We start from the raw sequence: 15,996 nt of genomic DNA on the forward strand, positions 1-15,996 counted from the left end.
TCTGTTGTCATTAGCAGATACATAATTACATTTTCTAATAAATGTGCCTTTATGTTTGGGCTCGATAACATAATATCTAGATAGCATAATATGCAACTGAGGAGTGACAGCTGCAGAGAGGTGGGTCACTGTATGTGCATGTGGCCTAGCCTACATAGCTGCATATCCCATTAAAATCAAGCCTATTTACAATGTTGAAAACTTTCCACTACTATTGAACAGTGATGTATGTCAAAACTTGTCTAGTTTCACAGGTAATGAATGGAAATGTATCTGCTGTGACTTTGCTCCAGTGAAAAAAAGTTTTGCACCAGTGATCTCTGCTGAAGTGAATATCCTGACCTTTAATGCAGACAAAATATTTCCTAACTTTGTCCGCCTGCCATGGACTATTTTGGTGCCCTGGTGTGTATCACTGGACAGGCCTGTGCTGGCATGGTGACTGAATAAACACTGTTTCACATGAGTGAGATGAGTTCCGTCATGTCTCCTCCCCTGGCTGGGGCAGCTGTTGAGTTGGGTGGATGGACATGTACTATGCATGAAATATATGAGTGGGGGTGGGGGAGGGTTGCAGGGCCACTGTAGGACTCAGACCATGTGCCTCGTGGGTTGTTTAAAATAACTCCTTTGTGAACTGAGGCATAGAGCAGGGGAATTTGCCCTGTGTAAAGCACATGCAGTATAAGTGATCACATAGAGACAGTCCTGAAAAAAAAACAAAAAAAACGGTCAATTCAAGTGCAGCAAAAGCTATAAATGTGTCATGTGTCCTCTGACAATGTGTTGAAAATAGTGTAATGTCATTTATTGCATAATATTGACACTTACCCACATTTAATATAATTATTACATGATTTTATATTTAAACGGTCTATGTGTAGATTTATTTGCACGTCAGAATTCCATGAGCAATTAATTTGACATCTGACTGTAATCAAATTACCAAATAAAGGTCATGCAACCTGACTGTTTTGATGCTTATACTGATGAGATGAACTGAAATCCTGCTTTCTGAGTTTAGACTGACATCTGCTGGTAGATCTTGTGAGGTACTCATGTAAGCTCGTAAGACTTCTTAGCCGTTTGGTGTGTTCTGTGTTCCCATTTGTAGATCCCAAATACATGTATCATTTTTTAGCCCTATATTTTCAATATAGTCTTTCTATAGTATTTGTTTTTTTGTTTGGTAATTAGTCAACTTGTTTGGTAATTAGTCAACTTTTGAATGCAATTTTGAATCATTTGATAGCCAAGTATATTGCACAGGGCACACTTACTTTTGTCGTATATTTCTCTAATTCTGAACAAAGAGTTGATCAACTCAGCGTCTACAAGAGCAACGTAACATTTTTGATACCGTAATGAAGTGTATCTGAAATAATCTCATTTATGACAGGATTCTCAGTACAATAACTTAATATTGTTTTGTTTATTAATAATAATAATAATAATAATAATAACAATATACACAAAAGTGTCTGCTAATAAATCTATATATATATATATATATATATATATATATATATACATAAACACAAACAAATGTAACTTCCTGGAAATCCCTGACTGTACCTTTAACATACACTTAGTACACTTGCCCTGACTAAACATGATTCAACCTACAATTCAGTGCAGTGTTTTTGTGTCAATTATAAGTTTAAGTTGATTAAATTAATTGAGAGGTTGCCACTGAAACAAATTGTTTCTCTGCGAGATACAGGCTTTCCACAGAATGAAACCGGATCCTTGAGTAGCCAAAAGGAAGTGGAATCGCATGGAACTGTGTTACAGCTATACAAGCTGGTGGGATTAGGCAATGTGAGGTCTTCTTGTACATCATTGCCAGGAAAAGATGTCGATTAGTGCAAGCAATGTTTCACATATTTCACATTACCTTATGCGTAAACCAAGCTATAGTGTAATTTCCCACATTAAACCATTTTCCACATCCAAGTCAAACTTTTTTTAGGATTCAAAGGATTCAATGTATTCAAAGTATAAGCCTACTAAGTTGGACATTTTTGTTTAAGGTTATATGAATTTAGGCTACTTATTGGCAATTTTGATAGCCTATGTTTGTTTGTTTGTTTGTTCTGTGCGGAACAAGTGTGTGATCAATGCTTTTTTTGTGACAAATGTGATGACGTTGATCTGCATTAAAATTGATTCTGTCCTCAATCCGCTTGGGGTCAGGCTTCTACCGGATGACTCATGAACATTGGTCATCATGTAAAGTAGCCTACCGCTAGGTGCCAGTTACGTCTGCAATGACATCACTCCGCTGCAACATCAGTTGCGATCTATGCTCCCTTTCGACGTAGGCTACCACCGAAAGCGATAAAGTGAAATCAGTCTGATCCCTCATTGCGTGTGTGGTGAAGTGTTTTTGGAGTTTTTTCTCCTTGCGGTAAGTGATATTCATTAAAAACGAGCCTGTTCGTAATTCTTATCATTCCCTGTCATGGGGTCTTGGGCTTCATAAATGCGCACATCTAATTTCCTAGGCTATGGCTGTCTCCCATCCTACATGGGGTAGAGATCAATACTCATGGTTTAATGTTTGACTGAAAGTGACACTACTCTTAGTTGTCGTGTTATTTCTCTGGAGGCATGATGGTTCCTCAATAGCCCATTGTGTTATATTAGTTCAAGATCATGTGATTACAACGCCGAGTAATTAGATCTAGGGTATATATTTTTTTATTCTGTCACCGGTGATAAGTGCGCAGGCAAACCTGGGATGTAGGCTACAGGCCAAGGCTACATAGCCTACGTCACATATATTAGGCTATTAATGTTGTTGTTGTTCTTCTTCTTCTTCTTCTTCTTCTTCATCTTCTTCTTCTCCTTATTATTATTATTATTATTATTATTATTATTCATGTATTTAAGTAATTAATATCAACACAGCTGGGTTCCACTTGCTGTCGTTAGCTGTCTCTAAAATATTTAACAGATGTGGACCTAAGCTTTGGATACTAGCCTATAGGCTATGTAGTCAATAAGGTAAAATTGGCCTATGTGTCGTCTAGGCAAAAGAAGAAATAATGTTAACCAATGAAGGAAAAGATAAGACTTGTTAAGATGTAAAATATGCTTACTTATAAGCATATGTTTAAACACAATGTTAATCCTTTAATATTTAATGGAAGTGCCCTATAAAAGTCAATTTGGCTTAGTGAAAATGCATTAAGTTTTCACATCACACCTGTGGTCTCCTTTTGTAAGGTGTAACAAATACAAGCTTCTGGTGTCAGGTGTGAACTTAGAATGAGAATAGCTAGACAGAGGGAGTGGCCACCATTATTGTTCAACTAGGTATTTTTATGTGTTTGGTGTCCTTCTTGCAGCTAATGGGATCCCAGAGGGCTATTGGTGGATGAGTCAGTTTGTTGTGGAAACAACACGTCACGGGTCATTGAGTGTTCACAAACAGAGAAATGTTTTGCAAGGCCATTTGAAGGTAGCTTCCATGGAAATGTTACGTTTGTTGTAAATGTTCTATTAGCATTGGAAAGAAGAGGAGATTTGTCATTGAACTAGCCTGTGTTGAGCTACACATAGCAGATACTGTCCCTAATGTCTGGCTACTATAAAAATCGGTAGGCAACTTGTCTATCCCTACCAGTTGGTGAAACCACTCCTTGGGCACACATAGATTAGATAATGAGCACCTAGCTGCTATTTTCTACTACAGTTATGCTTTACTCACTCTTGTGACTTACCAGAAGTGAAATTAATAGGCATCAAGTAATCCAATCAATTTGTATTCTTTATTTTCATTGAAACGTTCAAGAACTTGGTTTTGTGATCTGTTTTGTTCACAGCAATTAGGCTGTCAATAGGCTACTAGGTCTAGAATTATATTGTGGTATCTTACCTAACAAACTGCCAGTATGGTAGTTGACCCAATGTGTTAAGGGATTTCATAACTAACTGTTCCCCAAGTTATCAAGCTGATTGAACGTTTAGGCATATAGAGTATCAAATAAGCAGTTTGGTGGTAATTCTTCTTTGAATCTAAACATTTTTATTATTTCATATTTTTTTCTTGTGATTTGGGAATTGTGTTTTAATATGAAGCGATGCAGTAAGTAAAGTAAAATGCATTAGCATGTCGCATTTTGACAAATTGTCCGGTTGCGACACTACCACGGCTCTTTAGAATAATACGAATAGTAGATTTCTGTTGCTTTGCATTCTGTATGTGGGTTTTACATGTGCATCAGACACACAGTTTCCTTAATGGATATGAACACCTTTTTTGTGCCACCCATAATTCAGACATGGTACTGGTTTGTCAGATATATGGGTGATGTCATAAATGTTCAAATTCTCTTTGTTGAAGCGAAGGTCAATTTCAGTGTTCCTCATGACAATGCAATGTAAGTGGTGTCATTGCAATCACAGACAATAACAGAGAGTTGTCTTGTTTTGACCTAGGTCCAGCTTAATCTGGTTATGTTGCATGCATGATGTAAATTCGTACAGGTACACACAGCAGTCTGATAGAAACAGATTGCCAGAGTGCTAAATGGCTTTCATCCACCATTACTAATTGAAGCCACTGTACATTCAGCTGTTAATATTTACATTTGCCTGATTTCATTAGGAGGTAGGACTCTGAATAAAAGGCCATTGAAAATGTTCTTATCTTATCTTATGTTCTCTGGCTGGTTTTGCAGGACACGTCAGTTTCTCAATACAGACACTCCTTAAATTAAATGTCTTTAAAGATTACATAGAATGGAAAACCGTTGTTTATCTTGGCTTGGCTATGTTAGTGACTGGCCAAATGTTTAGCCTACCTTCCGTAAAACATTCAAACAACCGTTTCTTTTTCATATTAACCTGTTTAACCTCTGGATAAAAACAATCCAGATTTTGGCTACATAGAAATATTTGAGGATCTGAGTACCTGAAGGCACACACACACACACACACACACACACACACACACACACACACACACACACACACACACACACACACACACACAGCTCAGGTAATCCTACAAAGACAGGTAATCCTGGCAGCCATTTAGATTTGGCAACCAAAAGCTCATGCCTTACCAAACTGGTACCACTGGTGAAAATAAGTCAGAACATAGTGTTCTGTCAAGCAGCAGGTGTTTTCCAAATTATGTTTTTCAAAAATTGGTACCCTCTTCAATTGTTCTGGTCACAAGTAAATGATCAGAAAAACAGTACCTTGGGTTAACATTAGTTGACATGTGAAAGGTACTCAACCCTCGCAATCTCTGTTGTTGTTTTAAATTATTATTATTTTTTTAAGTTATGCTCCATTAAGCACAGCTGAATTCACTCGTCGTTACCTGTCTCCAACAGTGATGTAGACCTAAGTGCCACAGCCTACCTGAGTATTGTTGCTGACCATGTCCAACCCTGTACCCACAGTGTACCTATATCTTCTGATGGATACTTCCAGCAGGACAATGTGACATGTCAAAGCTCGAATTATAGATTCTAATTAATTAGATTTCCGTCAAGGACAACCAGTTAATAAATGGTTTTGCATTCCCTCGCAATCATTTTGCATTCCCTCATAATCATTTTGTATTCCCTCTCAATAATTTTGCGTTTCCTCATAATCATTTTGCGTTTCTTTCACTATTGTAAGAATGCCCCCTCCTCATAGAGAAATGAATCCCCATCCACCCCAGGGCAATGTAGATTTCATACAGGATGTTCCATTTTTTTATTTGTACTTATCAACAAATGTTTTTTGCTTCCACAGCCAACAGTGATTGGAAATGAATTTTGAACAACCACCTCCATACCCTGGGCCAGGTCCCACAGCGCCCGGCTATCCTGCTCAGGGATACCCTCCACACGGATACCCTCCACAGGGCTACCCTGTCAACATGGAACAGCCCAACACAGGCTTCCCTCCTCAAAACCCAGCGTATCCAAACTACCCTGCTGGACCGGGTGGGCCTTACCCAGGACCTGGTCAGCCACCCTATCAAGGATATCCACAACAACAACCATTTGGATGGCAAAATGCTCCACCAGCTGGCCCAATGTACGAGGAAGGGCCTAAGAACACAGGTACATACGAGGAGCTCTTTTCCAAAACACTATAAATCCATTTCAATAGTTTTCAGGAAAATTACATTTTTTACCTGTACCCACACATTTTGTGAATATTCCATTTATCCTGTTAAAATGTTTTTTTTTGGCTCAGTTAGAACATGTTGATTTAAATAATTAACTCAAACAAAAATATTGTTGATGATAAATTCAAAGTTATTTTTTTTCAAAATGCTATAAATCCATCCATTTAAAAAAAAAAAAAAGATGTATGTTGTTGTTTTTTCTTTCTTTTTTTAAAAAAAAGATTGATTGATTAATCACCACTCTTGATTGATTAATCACCACTATGTGGATACTGTTTTTTAGAATTAATTTAGATTAAGTGTTAGTTATTATAATTTGTATTTTGGTGTATTTAGTATATTCTTTATATTCTACTGTCCTTATTGCTTAACTGTGTTTTTATATTATATACTTTAATTACTTTTTCTGCTGTTAGTGAATATGTGTGTGTTGTCTGTATGCTACTGAGACCTTGAATTTCCCCCTGGGGATCAATAAAGTATCTATCTATCTATCTATCTATCTATCATACAACATATAATCAGGGACTCATACTATAAGTAAGGGATAATGTATAGAACGCCGGTCATTATGGGGAAAATAAGTCCCGACAGGGCGAACCGGACTCCGACGCGCCAGCGGATTCAATAAGTTATTTAGTAACACATTCAGAGTCATTTTTAGTAAAGTATCGAACCTGTAACAAGTAGGACCAATTTGTCTACTACATATGCATGAAAAAAACAAATTATTAAAAATAGAGAAGCAACAGGCTGTGGTTACATCTACTATAAGTGTGAGGCACACAGTAGATCTGCTCAAGCCTTGAAGACTAAACATACACAGTCAACTCTTAAGTTTGATAAAAAAAACTAAGTATGTTGAACTTGACATGTTAAATATAATAACATTCATATTTGATATGTTGTTCACATACTATATAAGGCATGTTGTGGGAATAATTAACAGTTTTATTGTGTTGAACGTCACTTGTCAGTTCAAAGTAAACAGACACAGCATCCATAACTACAGAGTAGGGGAAACTGTCTTTTATCAAAGGCCTTTATGAAATAGAGAGAGCTGCGACAAGTGTGATGTCACTTTGGCATCAAAATACAAATTTTGCAAGCAACATGCAGCAAATGTATTCCCTCACAATGTTTTGTTGGATTCTTTTACATTTACGAGTTCTAGCTGTTTTTATCATTTGTAAATATCTCCCTGTATATTTCTCATTGCTCACCTCTCTTTCTGTTTCAGTGTATGTGGTGGAGGACAGGAGACGTGATGACTCTGCGGACACTTGTCTGACTGCATGCTGGACTGCACTCTGCTGCTGCTGTCTATGGGACATGCTAACATAAAGTTTTGATCACTTTAGACTGTACTATGCCCACCTGTACTGCACTCCCAAACTTGTGGCCCCACCAGTTATGGAGCCCTAAGCCCTCTTCTTTTTCTCCTGCCGTAGCTTACTATCCCCTGGACATCTGTTGCCCAGCTACATGCTTTCTAAATACACACCTCTCTCTGGTTGAGTTAAATATTAATGCAAACCACTTAACAAATGTTGTCCACATTCAAATTAGTATTGAAAGCAGCATTCCCAAAATACAATACCTGGCGTCTGTGCGTGAAACAGATGTATTTTTTTAAACTCAGGCAATCATGTTAAAAGACATGAATTTAAATCTTACATTTACCATAGGCTTTGACAGAGTAGATTGCATGACAGCAAATAAATGTGTATCATCTCTGCATCTGATCGAAGGATAAAGTGCCCTGACTTGACCCATGCTTGACGAATGAGTGACGAGATGGATTAGATCCAATCCTCACTCCATCAGCATGGTGTCCAGGCCTTCCATTTCACTCTACCTCTGTCCTATTTCCGTCTTCATCTCTGACTTATGAAGGCATCCCAGTGCACCCACACTTCCATTCCTGTTTCCACAATCCCCCTGAAGCTTCAGCTCTATCCATCAGGTCAGGAGTGGTGCGTCGGTCAGGCAAACAGTCGAAAGCTGTTGAGGCCAAAACGTACCAGGGCAACAGAATCACTTATCTCATTCCCAGTCTGCCTTGACAACCTTTCAGTCCATTATTCAAATGCATACTCTGTCAGTTCAAGCACACATTTGGGTTATACATTCTTTTTTGACCATGAGGGGCTGCTGTCTTCCCAGTCAACCAAATTAAAAAAGTAGGCCTACTCTAGGCACTGTTCAACTCCACCACACTGGACCACAGGAAAGAAAACACGCCAAATTTGTCAGTTTGGCAAGACATTAGATTATTCTGTACAGAGTTTTCATTTTAATGCTCGTCACCAAAGCCCATAAACAATAGAAATCTGCATGAATACCTAGATACAATATTAGATATGAGAGGCATAAATATGAGAGGGTTCCTGATTAAGGCAGAGCTATACTGGAAAGCAGAAGGAAAGAAATTGTGAAACACATAATTCAGGGGTTGCATATTTTGATGCTTCAATATTTTTTAAAAACTTTTTTGCTTAAGATCTTTAGGAGATGCTGTATACTGTTAAATGATTTTGTCTTGAATATCTATTTTAAATTATTTGCATTTTGATAATTAGAAATACATGTTTATTGTCTTGTTCTTCTCAGATTACTATTTGCATTATTGTTATGTTTTTAAATAGCAAAAGATATAAAAATACGTATTGAAACATGCCTTGGCTTAAGAGAAAATAAATTATTCAAAATACATTTTGGCTATGGAGTTCATCATTCACTTTTGCAGTCAAGCCGCCAAGTGCGTGACTGTTTGTGACTGTTTGCTTTGTGTTTGTTGTGCTATTTACTGAGGGCATTCATATTAATCATTGATATCAATTGCAACAAACAGAGAAATAAAAATCATGCGTGCGTACGTGCGGGCGCGCGATCCCGCGATCTCTTAAGAAGCCAATTGCGTGACTGTTTCTAACTGTTTACTGTCTGTCTGTTGTGCTGTTTACTGAGGGCACTTATATTAACCACTGATATCAATTGCAACAGCCGGAGAAATAAAAATCATTTTTTTACGAGAAGGAGGGCCTTGCGTGCGTCTGTGCGCGCGTGCGCGCGTGCGCGCGATCTCTTAAGAAGCCAATTGCATGACTGTTTTTAACTGTTTGCTGTCTGCCTGTTGTGCTGTTTACTGAGGGCACTCATTTTAACCACTGATATCAATTGCAAGTGCCGGAGAAATAAAAATCATTTTTTACTATAAGGAGGGCCTTTGACACACGCACGCTACGGCCAGCGTCACGAGACTGTCATAATGGATAGAACACCGAGCACTACATCAAACAGCGCTCCCGTAGCACAATGGACTGGACGTTGCTGTTTAAAGCACTTGAAGCATTGTGCCAGCGTCGCAGGTTCTAATCCTGCTTCATGACGTGACCAGCCCTGTCACGCGGTCTTCCGTTCATTTTACCGATGTCCGGTAGCCTGTGTGCGGGCGTGCGATCTCACGATCTCTTAAGAAGCCAATTGCGTGACTGTTTACAACTGTTTGCTGTTTGCCTGTTGTGATGTTTACTGAGGGCACTCATATTAACCACTGATATCAATTGCAACAGCCGGAGAAATAAAAAATCATTTTTTACGAGAAGGAGGGCCTTTGACACACGCACGCTACGGCCAGCGTCACGAGACTGTCATAATGGATAGAACACCAAGCACTACATCAAACAGTGCTCCCATAGCACAATGGACTGGACGTAGCTGTTTAAAGCACTTGAAGCATTGTGCCAGCGTCGCAGGTTCAGATCCTGCTTCATGACGTGACCTTCCCGTTAATTTTGCCGATGTCCGGTAGCGTAGTCAGTGCAATCGCGAGGGCGTGCGTGCGTAGGTGCGTGCGCGCGCGCGATCTCGCGATCTCTTAAGAAGCCAATTGCGTGACTGTTTCCAACTGTTTGCTGTTTGCCTGTTGTGCTGTTTACTGAGGGCACTCATATTAACCACTGATATCAATTGCAACTGCCGGAGAAATAAAAATATTTTTTTACTATAAGAGGGCCTTTGACACACGCATGCTACGGCCAGCGTCACGAGAATGTCATAATGGATAGAACACCGAGCACTACATCAAACAGCGCTCCCGTAGCACAATGGACTGGACGTCGCTGTTTAAAGCACTTGAAGCATTGTGCCAGCGTCGCAGGTTCAGATCCTGCTTAATGACGTGACCAGCCCTGTCACACGGTCTTCCGTTCATTTTACCGATGTCCGGTAGCCTGCGTGCGTGCGTGAGTGCGGGCGCGCGATCTCGCGATCTCTTAAGAAGCCAATTGCGTGACTGTTTCCAACTGTTTGCTGTTTGCCTGTTGTGCTGTTTACTGAGGGCACTCATTTTAACCACTGATATCAATTGCAACTGCCGGAGAAATAAAAATAATTTTTTACTATAAGGAGGGCCTTTGACACACGCACGCTACGGCCAGCGTCACGAGACTGTCATAATGGAAAGAACACCGATCACTACATCAAACAGCGCTCCCGTAGCACGTCGCTGTTTAAAGCACTTGAAGCATTGTGCCAGCGTCGCAGGTTCAGATCCTGCTTCATGACGTGACCTTCCCGTTAATTTTGCCGATGTCCGGTAGCGTAGTCAGTGCTATCGAGAGGGCGTGCGTCTTACTGCGTAGGTGAGTGCGCGCTCGCAATCTCGCGATCTCTTAAGAAGCCAATTGCGTGACGGTTTCCAACTGTTTGCTGTTTGCCTGTTGTGCTGTTTACTGAGGGCACTCATATTAACCACTGATATCAATTGCAACTGCCGGAGAAATAAAAATCATTTTACCGGACACAAAGGACTGGACGTCGATGTTTAATTAAGCTGATGTTTTAACCCCATATTAAGGGTATTATATCAATACTTTTGTTAATCCACACAATTTAAGGCATACATTTGTGGTCATCTTGTGTAGATGCTTGGTCAATGAAGATGACCACACTCAGGCACTGGAGCCGCTCTCATCCTGCAGCGCATCCTTCAGGGACATCACAGCTGGAAGACACATGCATGTGTCCATGAATTGGTGTTCCCCTGTGACATATTATTGATTTAAGATCATAGGTTACATCAGTTGACTAATATTGCATTGTATAAGACTGGGTGTATGACACAGATTTCCTAATTACTGTTTTACCTGCCCTATGAGTACAACATTTCAGGAATATGTGTGTGAAACATATGGTTTCTTTACTTGCAACCACTTTTAAATGCAAGGTTACCTAGATGGATAGATGAAACATCCTGCTAATGCTAAAATATTGTACTATCATATTATTTTGCTGAGCACAAAGCCATTTGAGTTTTACATAACTCTGAGGCAAATGTCAGCTCTGTAATGAGTGTGATTAACAACATCTAGGCCTACATTTAAAATGGCCTTGCACCACCTTTCAACGGGTATCACCACACCCAACAGCAGGGATGTACAGTGCTTCAAAAGAAAAAAACCTTTAATTATTTTGGAAGCATTATCCTCCTCTAATTTCACTTTAAGTTTTACGCAACGCAACAATTTTGTCTTGGTGTAGGAGAAGGTTATATTTATGTTCGTAGGGCCTACTTTACCCTGTACAGAACTGCGCTATTAAAACCAAAGCCTGTCTGATGAAAAGCATGACTTTTGGGCACATTTAGCCTACCAGCCAGTGGCGGAGCTAGGGGGTGGCTTAGGGGGCTTAAAGTGCGTATGTCAGGTTAAAAAACATTTTTGACAAATGAAGGGACATGAAGCAAGATAGTAGTGAGTAGTGATTTTTCTTGAAAAATCTACTTTAAATACAATAGAACAATATTTACAGTTATTTTTATAACTGAATTTATGAACATTCCAGACACAGTGATGACCTCATAAGAGGGAGTCCAGCAAAGTTAAGCATAGGGGAGAATGGGTTTTAACTGCATTTTATTTTACACTGATAAGGCCAAAAATGTTCTCTATGACATACCAGTGGTTCATAAGCATGAGTCTGACTGGCAGGGACAAAGTAAAGACGAATAGGCTACAAAATTTTGGTAAATCATGGCCATCAAATCATCAGTGAGAAATTGATTAGGGGTGTGAGTAGGATCGAATCACTATTATCATGGCTTCAAAATGGCAGTTGTGTCATTTGCCATCACATCGCTTTCATATACAACAAGTTAAGTAGAATCAGTAAGGAAACTTAATAGTCTGTCTATAGCTAACATTAGTTGATAAGCAGATGTATATAAAGAGCAAATGTGTGGTAGCACATATACACTGATGGTTTTATAGTCAGGTCTCTAAAGAAAAGCATATATGCCCATGATTGGAACATAGACTAATGAGTTGCTTACTGATTCTACTTAGTTTAGGCTATATAATGGCCTATATGTGATGGCAAGTGACACAACTGGCATTTTCAAGCATTGCTACTTACCCATATCCTCTTCATCACATTTTAAGATCAATAATGGTTGCCATGAAGATAAAAAGGTATCAGGATATTTTTATGTCAGGCAGTTAGTAGACTCTAGCATGACATACTGGAATGAAGTCATGTTTTTGGCCTCATCAGTGTAAAAAAACCTACTGTATGATCCCTTATCCCATGTGTTTTAATTGACCAATTTTGCTGGACTACCTCTTATGAGGTCATCATTGTGTCTGGAATGTTTCCTGGAATGTTCATAAATGTAGTTATTAAAATAACTGTAAATATTGTTCTATTGTATTTATAGTTGATTTTTCAAGAAAAATCACTTCTCACTACTATCTTGCTTCATGTCACTTCATTTGTCAAAAATGTTTTTTAACCTGACATACGCACTTTAAGCCCCGAATCTTTTTTCAAAAGCCCCGAATCTTTTTTTTTGTGTTTTAAATTCCCGGCAACTCTTATTTCCAATATAACTTCCCCTCGGTTTCTCTATAAATGTCACAAAATGCTCTATTACTGAGGAAATATATCCCTTATTTTCAAAGCCCAATATTAAAAAATAATTTGGCAACACGATCTGTGCCAGGTCTCTGGGCTATCCGCTATGGTGATTTCAATCAAAGATTCTAGAACAGAGCTCTGTTCTAGAATCTTTGATTTCAATGGTTAGATTGATTTGTTTAGATACAGTGAAAATGCTGCCTTGACAACGCTACGTCATGGCTTCGGTGTTCCAAAAAGCCTCTGTCAGAAGTCTGTCACGTTTACAGTCTGTGATAAAACCTATGGATAAAACACTTTGTGTACATGTTGTTGAAACGTTATGGATATTAGAAAGTTTTTCAAAAGACCACCCAGCTCCGTTCAAGCAACAGCATCGCCCAGTGAACTGACGGATGGTGTTGTTTCAGGTTGGTGATTTCACGTTAAGAGCTTTCAGTCAGTTAGTTAGGCAGGCTAACTTTAGGATACTTGGCTAGCTCCCTAAATGCTTAACGTTAACGTTAAATGTCCTCGTTCGTCGGCGGAAAAGGCAAATTCAGTACTCTCATAGGCTAGCTAAGTAGCCTGGCGGGGCCATCCTATATCGCCACTAGGGTGCGTCTAGATTTCTAGGCTACTAGCTAAGCCTACTGCAGAATAAGAAATTCCAGCTCCCAAAACAAAGTGATCCTCGTCTTGTAATAAATTAGGCTACACTGTTTTGAAATGTCAGAAAAACCCATTAACAGTTATCTGCCCATGTCAACTTTTCAGTGTCATATGTTGCACAAAAGAATGTTAACTGTTAGCCTACCTTAAAACCTTGTTGATATCCTATCCACCACCACAGATCTTATAATCCAGGAGTCCACATAAATATAAAAGTCATGTTATGTTGTTTTAATTATAATCTAATTATTAACTAACAAAAAAAAAAGATATATTGAGAGGAAAGGGCCCTTTCCATAAGTGTGTTAATCAAGCACCATGCAGTCTGCATTCATAATCTAGGTGCTTGATTTTATGCACCTGTGTAAAGGGACCTGATGAAACCTATGAATAATCTTGCTAAATTACAAAATTAATATAATTTAGAAATGCCTATGTCAAGATGATAATGCATTCCTTCTAAAATACCCTTGTATCATGATGACTGGCCATACTGTAAAATATATCATAATATTATGTATATTATAGTATAAGATATTCTATATATTTGTCACACAGATGAGATCAGGGAAGAGGAAGAAGGATAATAGCAATAATAAACAATAATGTCATATCAAACAATAGCCTAATGAAAATAAACAAATACTATAATATACAAACCATAAGAAACGCTTAATTAACAAAGTATATGCTAAACAGATATGAACAGATATTGCCTCTTGAAAGACCCAAAACTATAATTTTACACAGTGTAGTGCCAGTCAGATACCTTGAATCTGTTGAATGTTAGTTTCACATTTTTTAAGTCTCAATGTGTCCATTAGTTTACACAAAATTCACTAGAAGTCATTATTTAAGGGGTTATTTTAAAAACAAATTAAATGGGCTAAGCCCCGAATGTTTACAATGTCTGGCTCTGCCCCTGCTACCAGCTATTTTTAGATATGCTTTATTTGTCTGTTTAAACTTGAATGCAACTTGAAACACAGTTGCTTCAGGAAAAATACTTCTTAAAGGTGCTCTAAACAGCTTCTAAGCTAAAACATTTTTTGTTACATATAGCCAACATCACGTCACCATCCGCTAGCTGCCCGTGCTCTGAATGAATACACTAAAAAAACACGGTCTCTGAGGACATCCAGGCTCCAAAAACGACAACAAAAACAACTTGATCCAGCCTAGACTATAAGCATAACAAACTGTTCCAGCCAATCACTGACAAGATGCGCGTTTAGGATAGTTTCAATTACAAAGGAGGGGAGGAGGAGGGCATAGCGAGCTAGCTCTTTTGTTTGAACGTCAGCAGAAGTGACGTTACCCAACATCACACATGTGCTGCTCAGCGAATTTGGTGTATGTGATCTAACCGGTGATTCAATATCTTCTGTGTAGTGTTGTTCATTACATGAATGTTCTGACACCACCTCACACACATCAGCCCAAATTCTCTTCATGTGAACACAACTACGGTGCAAGTCTACTGGTCTACCATAAGGCCACCTAAGGTGTTTGACTACACCAGTGGTTGTTTTTTGTGCCTATCTTTTTTGACAAGGACAATCATATACTCAGGTAAGGCTTGAAAATTCCCCACTTCCAAAGTGGGGAATGACAGAAAAGGTTTGAGAACTACTGAACTACACTAAGCCAAACATTCATATCATACAGCATCAGTGATGCCAGTAACGCGTTACTTAGTAACGCGTTAGTCTATTTTGACCACTTTTTTTGGTTTGTAACAGTGACTTTAGCATTGCTCACGGCGGGTTAAATGATTGCAAAAGACTTGTTGAGGTGAGTTTAACAAGTGTAATTTCATTTGCATATTACTCAGGCCTATACTAGATGGCTAGTTGCCAAGGCTACATGAAAAGGCCAAACTACCAAAATCTACATATTTTACTATCACAATTTCTATCAATAGGCCTTCCTTATTTGGTGTACTGACTAGACATTATTGAACAAACATCTGCATTTCAGTATCTAAGTAGGTTAGGTTGGGATGTCTGCTATACATTGTTGGCATTACTGTTCAAATGCACTTCCAGTATAGTGAGTATTGGCAAAACCGGTTATCATTTTTATGTTGAGGCGGTGGGGGTGTTGTCGGCAGCTGCTGAAAGTAACTAATAAAGTAACTTGTAATCTAACTTAGTTACTTTTAAAATCAAGTAATCAGTAAAGTAACTAAGTTACTTTTTAAAGGAGTAATCAGTAATCAGATTACTTTTTCAAGGTAACTGTGGCAACACTGTACAGCATCCATACATACCATACATACAGCA

The 15,996-nt window shown here is 38.7% G+C and overlaps 1 protein-coding gene across 1 annotated transcript; it reads left to right on the plus strand.

The window, feature by feature from the left end:
• The first annotated feature begins 2,278 nt into the window (after positions 1 to 2,278).
• Positions 2,279 to 8,857, plus strand: LOC143132793 (cysteine-rich and transmembrane domain-containing protein 1-like). The gene is made up of 3 exons (XM_076292581.1): positions 2,279 to 2,410; positions 5,761 to 6,074; positions 7,383 to 8,857. The coding sequence occupies exons 2-3, from the start codon at positions 5,777 to 5,779 to the stop codon at positions 7,484 to 7,486; spliced, it is 402 nt and encodes a 133-aa protein (XP_076148696.1). The 5' UTR covers positions 2,279 to 2,410; positions 5,761 to 5,776; the 3' UTR covers positions 7,487 to 8,857.
• Positions 8,858 to 15,996: the final 7,139 nt, after the last annotated feature.

The sequence above is a fragment of the Alosa pseudoharengus genome, unplaced genomic scaffold, assembly GCF_046254945.1.
Source record: "Alosa pseudoharengus isolate Yale_2024_CS ecotype anadromous, Long Island Sound unplaced genomic scaffold, YU_APseudo_1.1 YU_APseudo_1.1_scf_19, whole genome shotgun sequence".
Classification (NCBI taxonomy): domain Eukaryota; kingdom Metazoa; phylum Chordata; class Actinopteri; order Clupeiformes; family Clupeidae; genus Alosa; species Alosa pseudoharengus.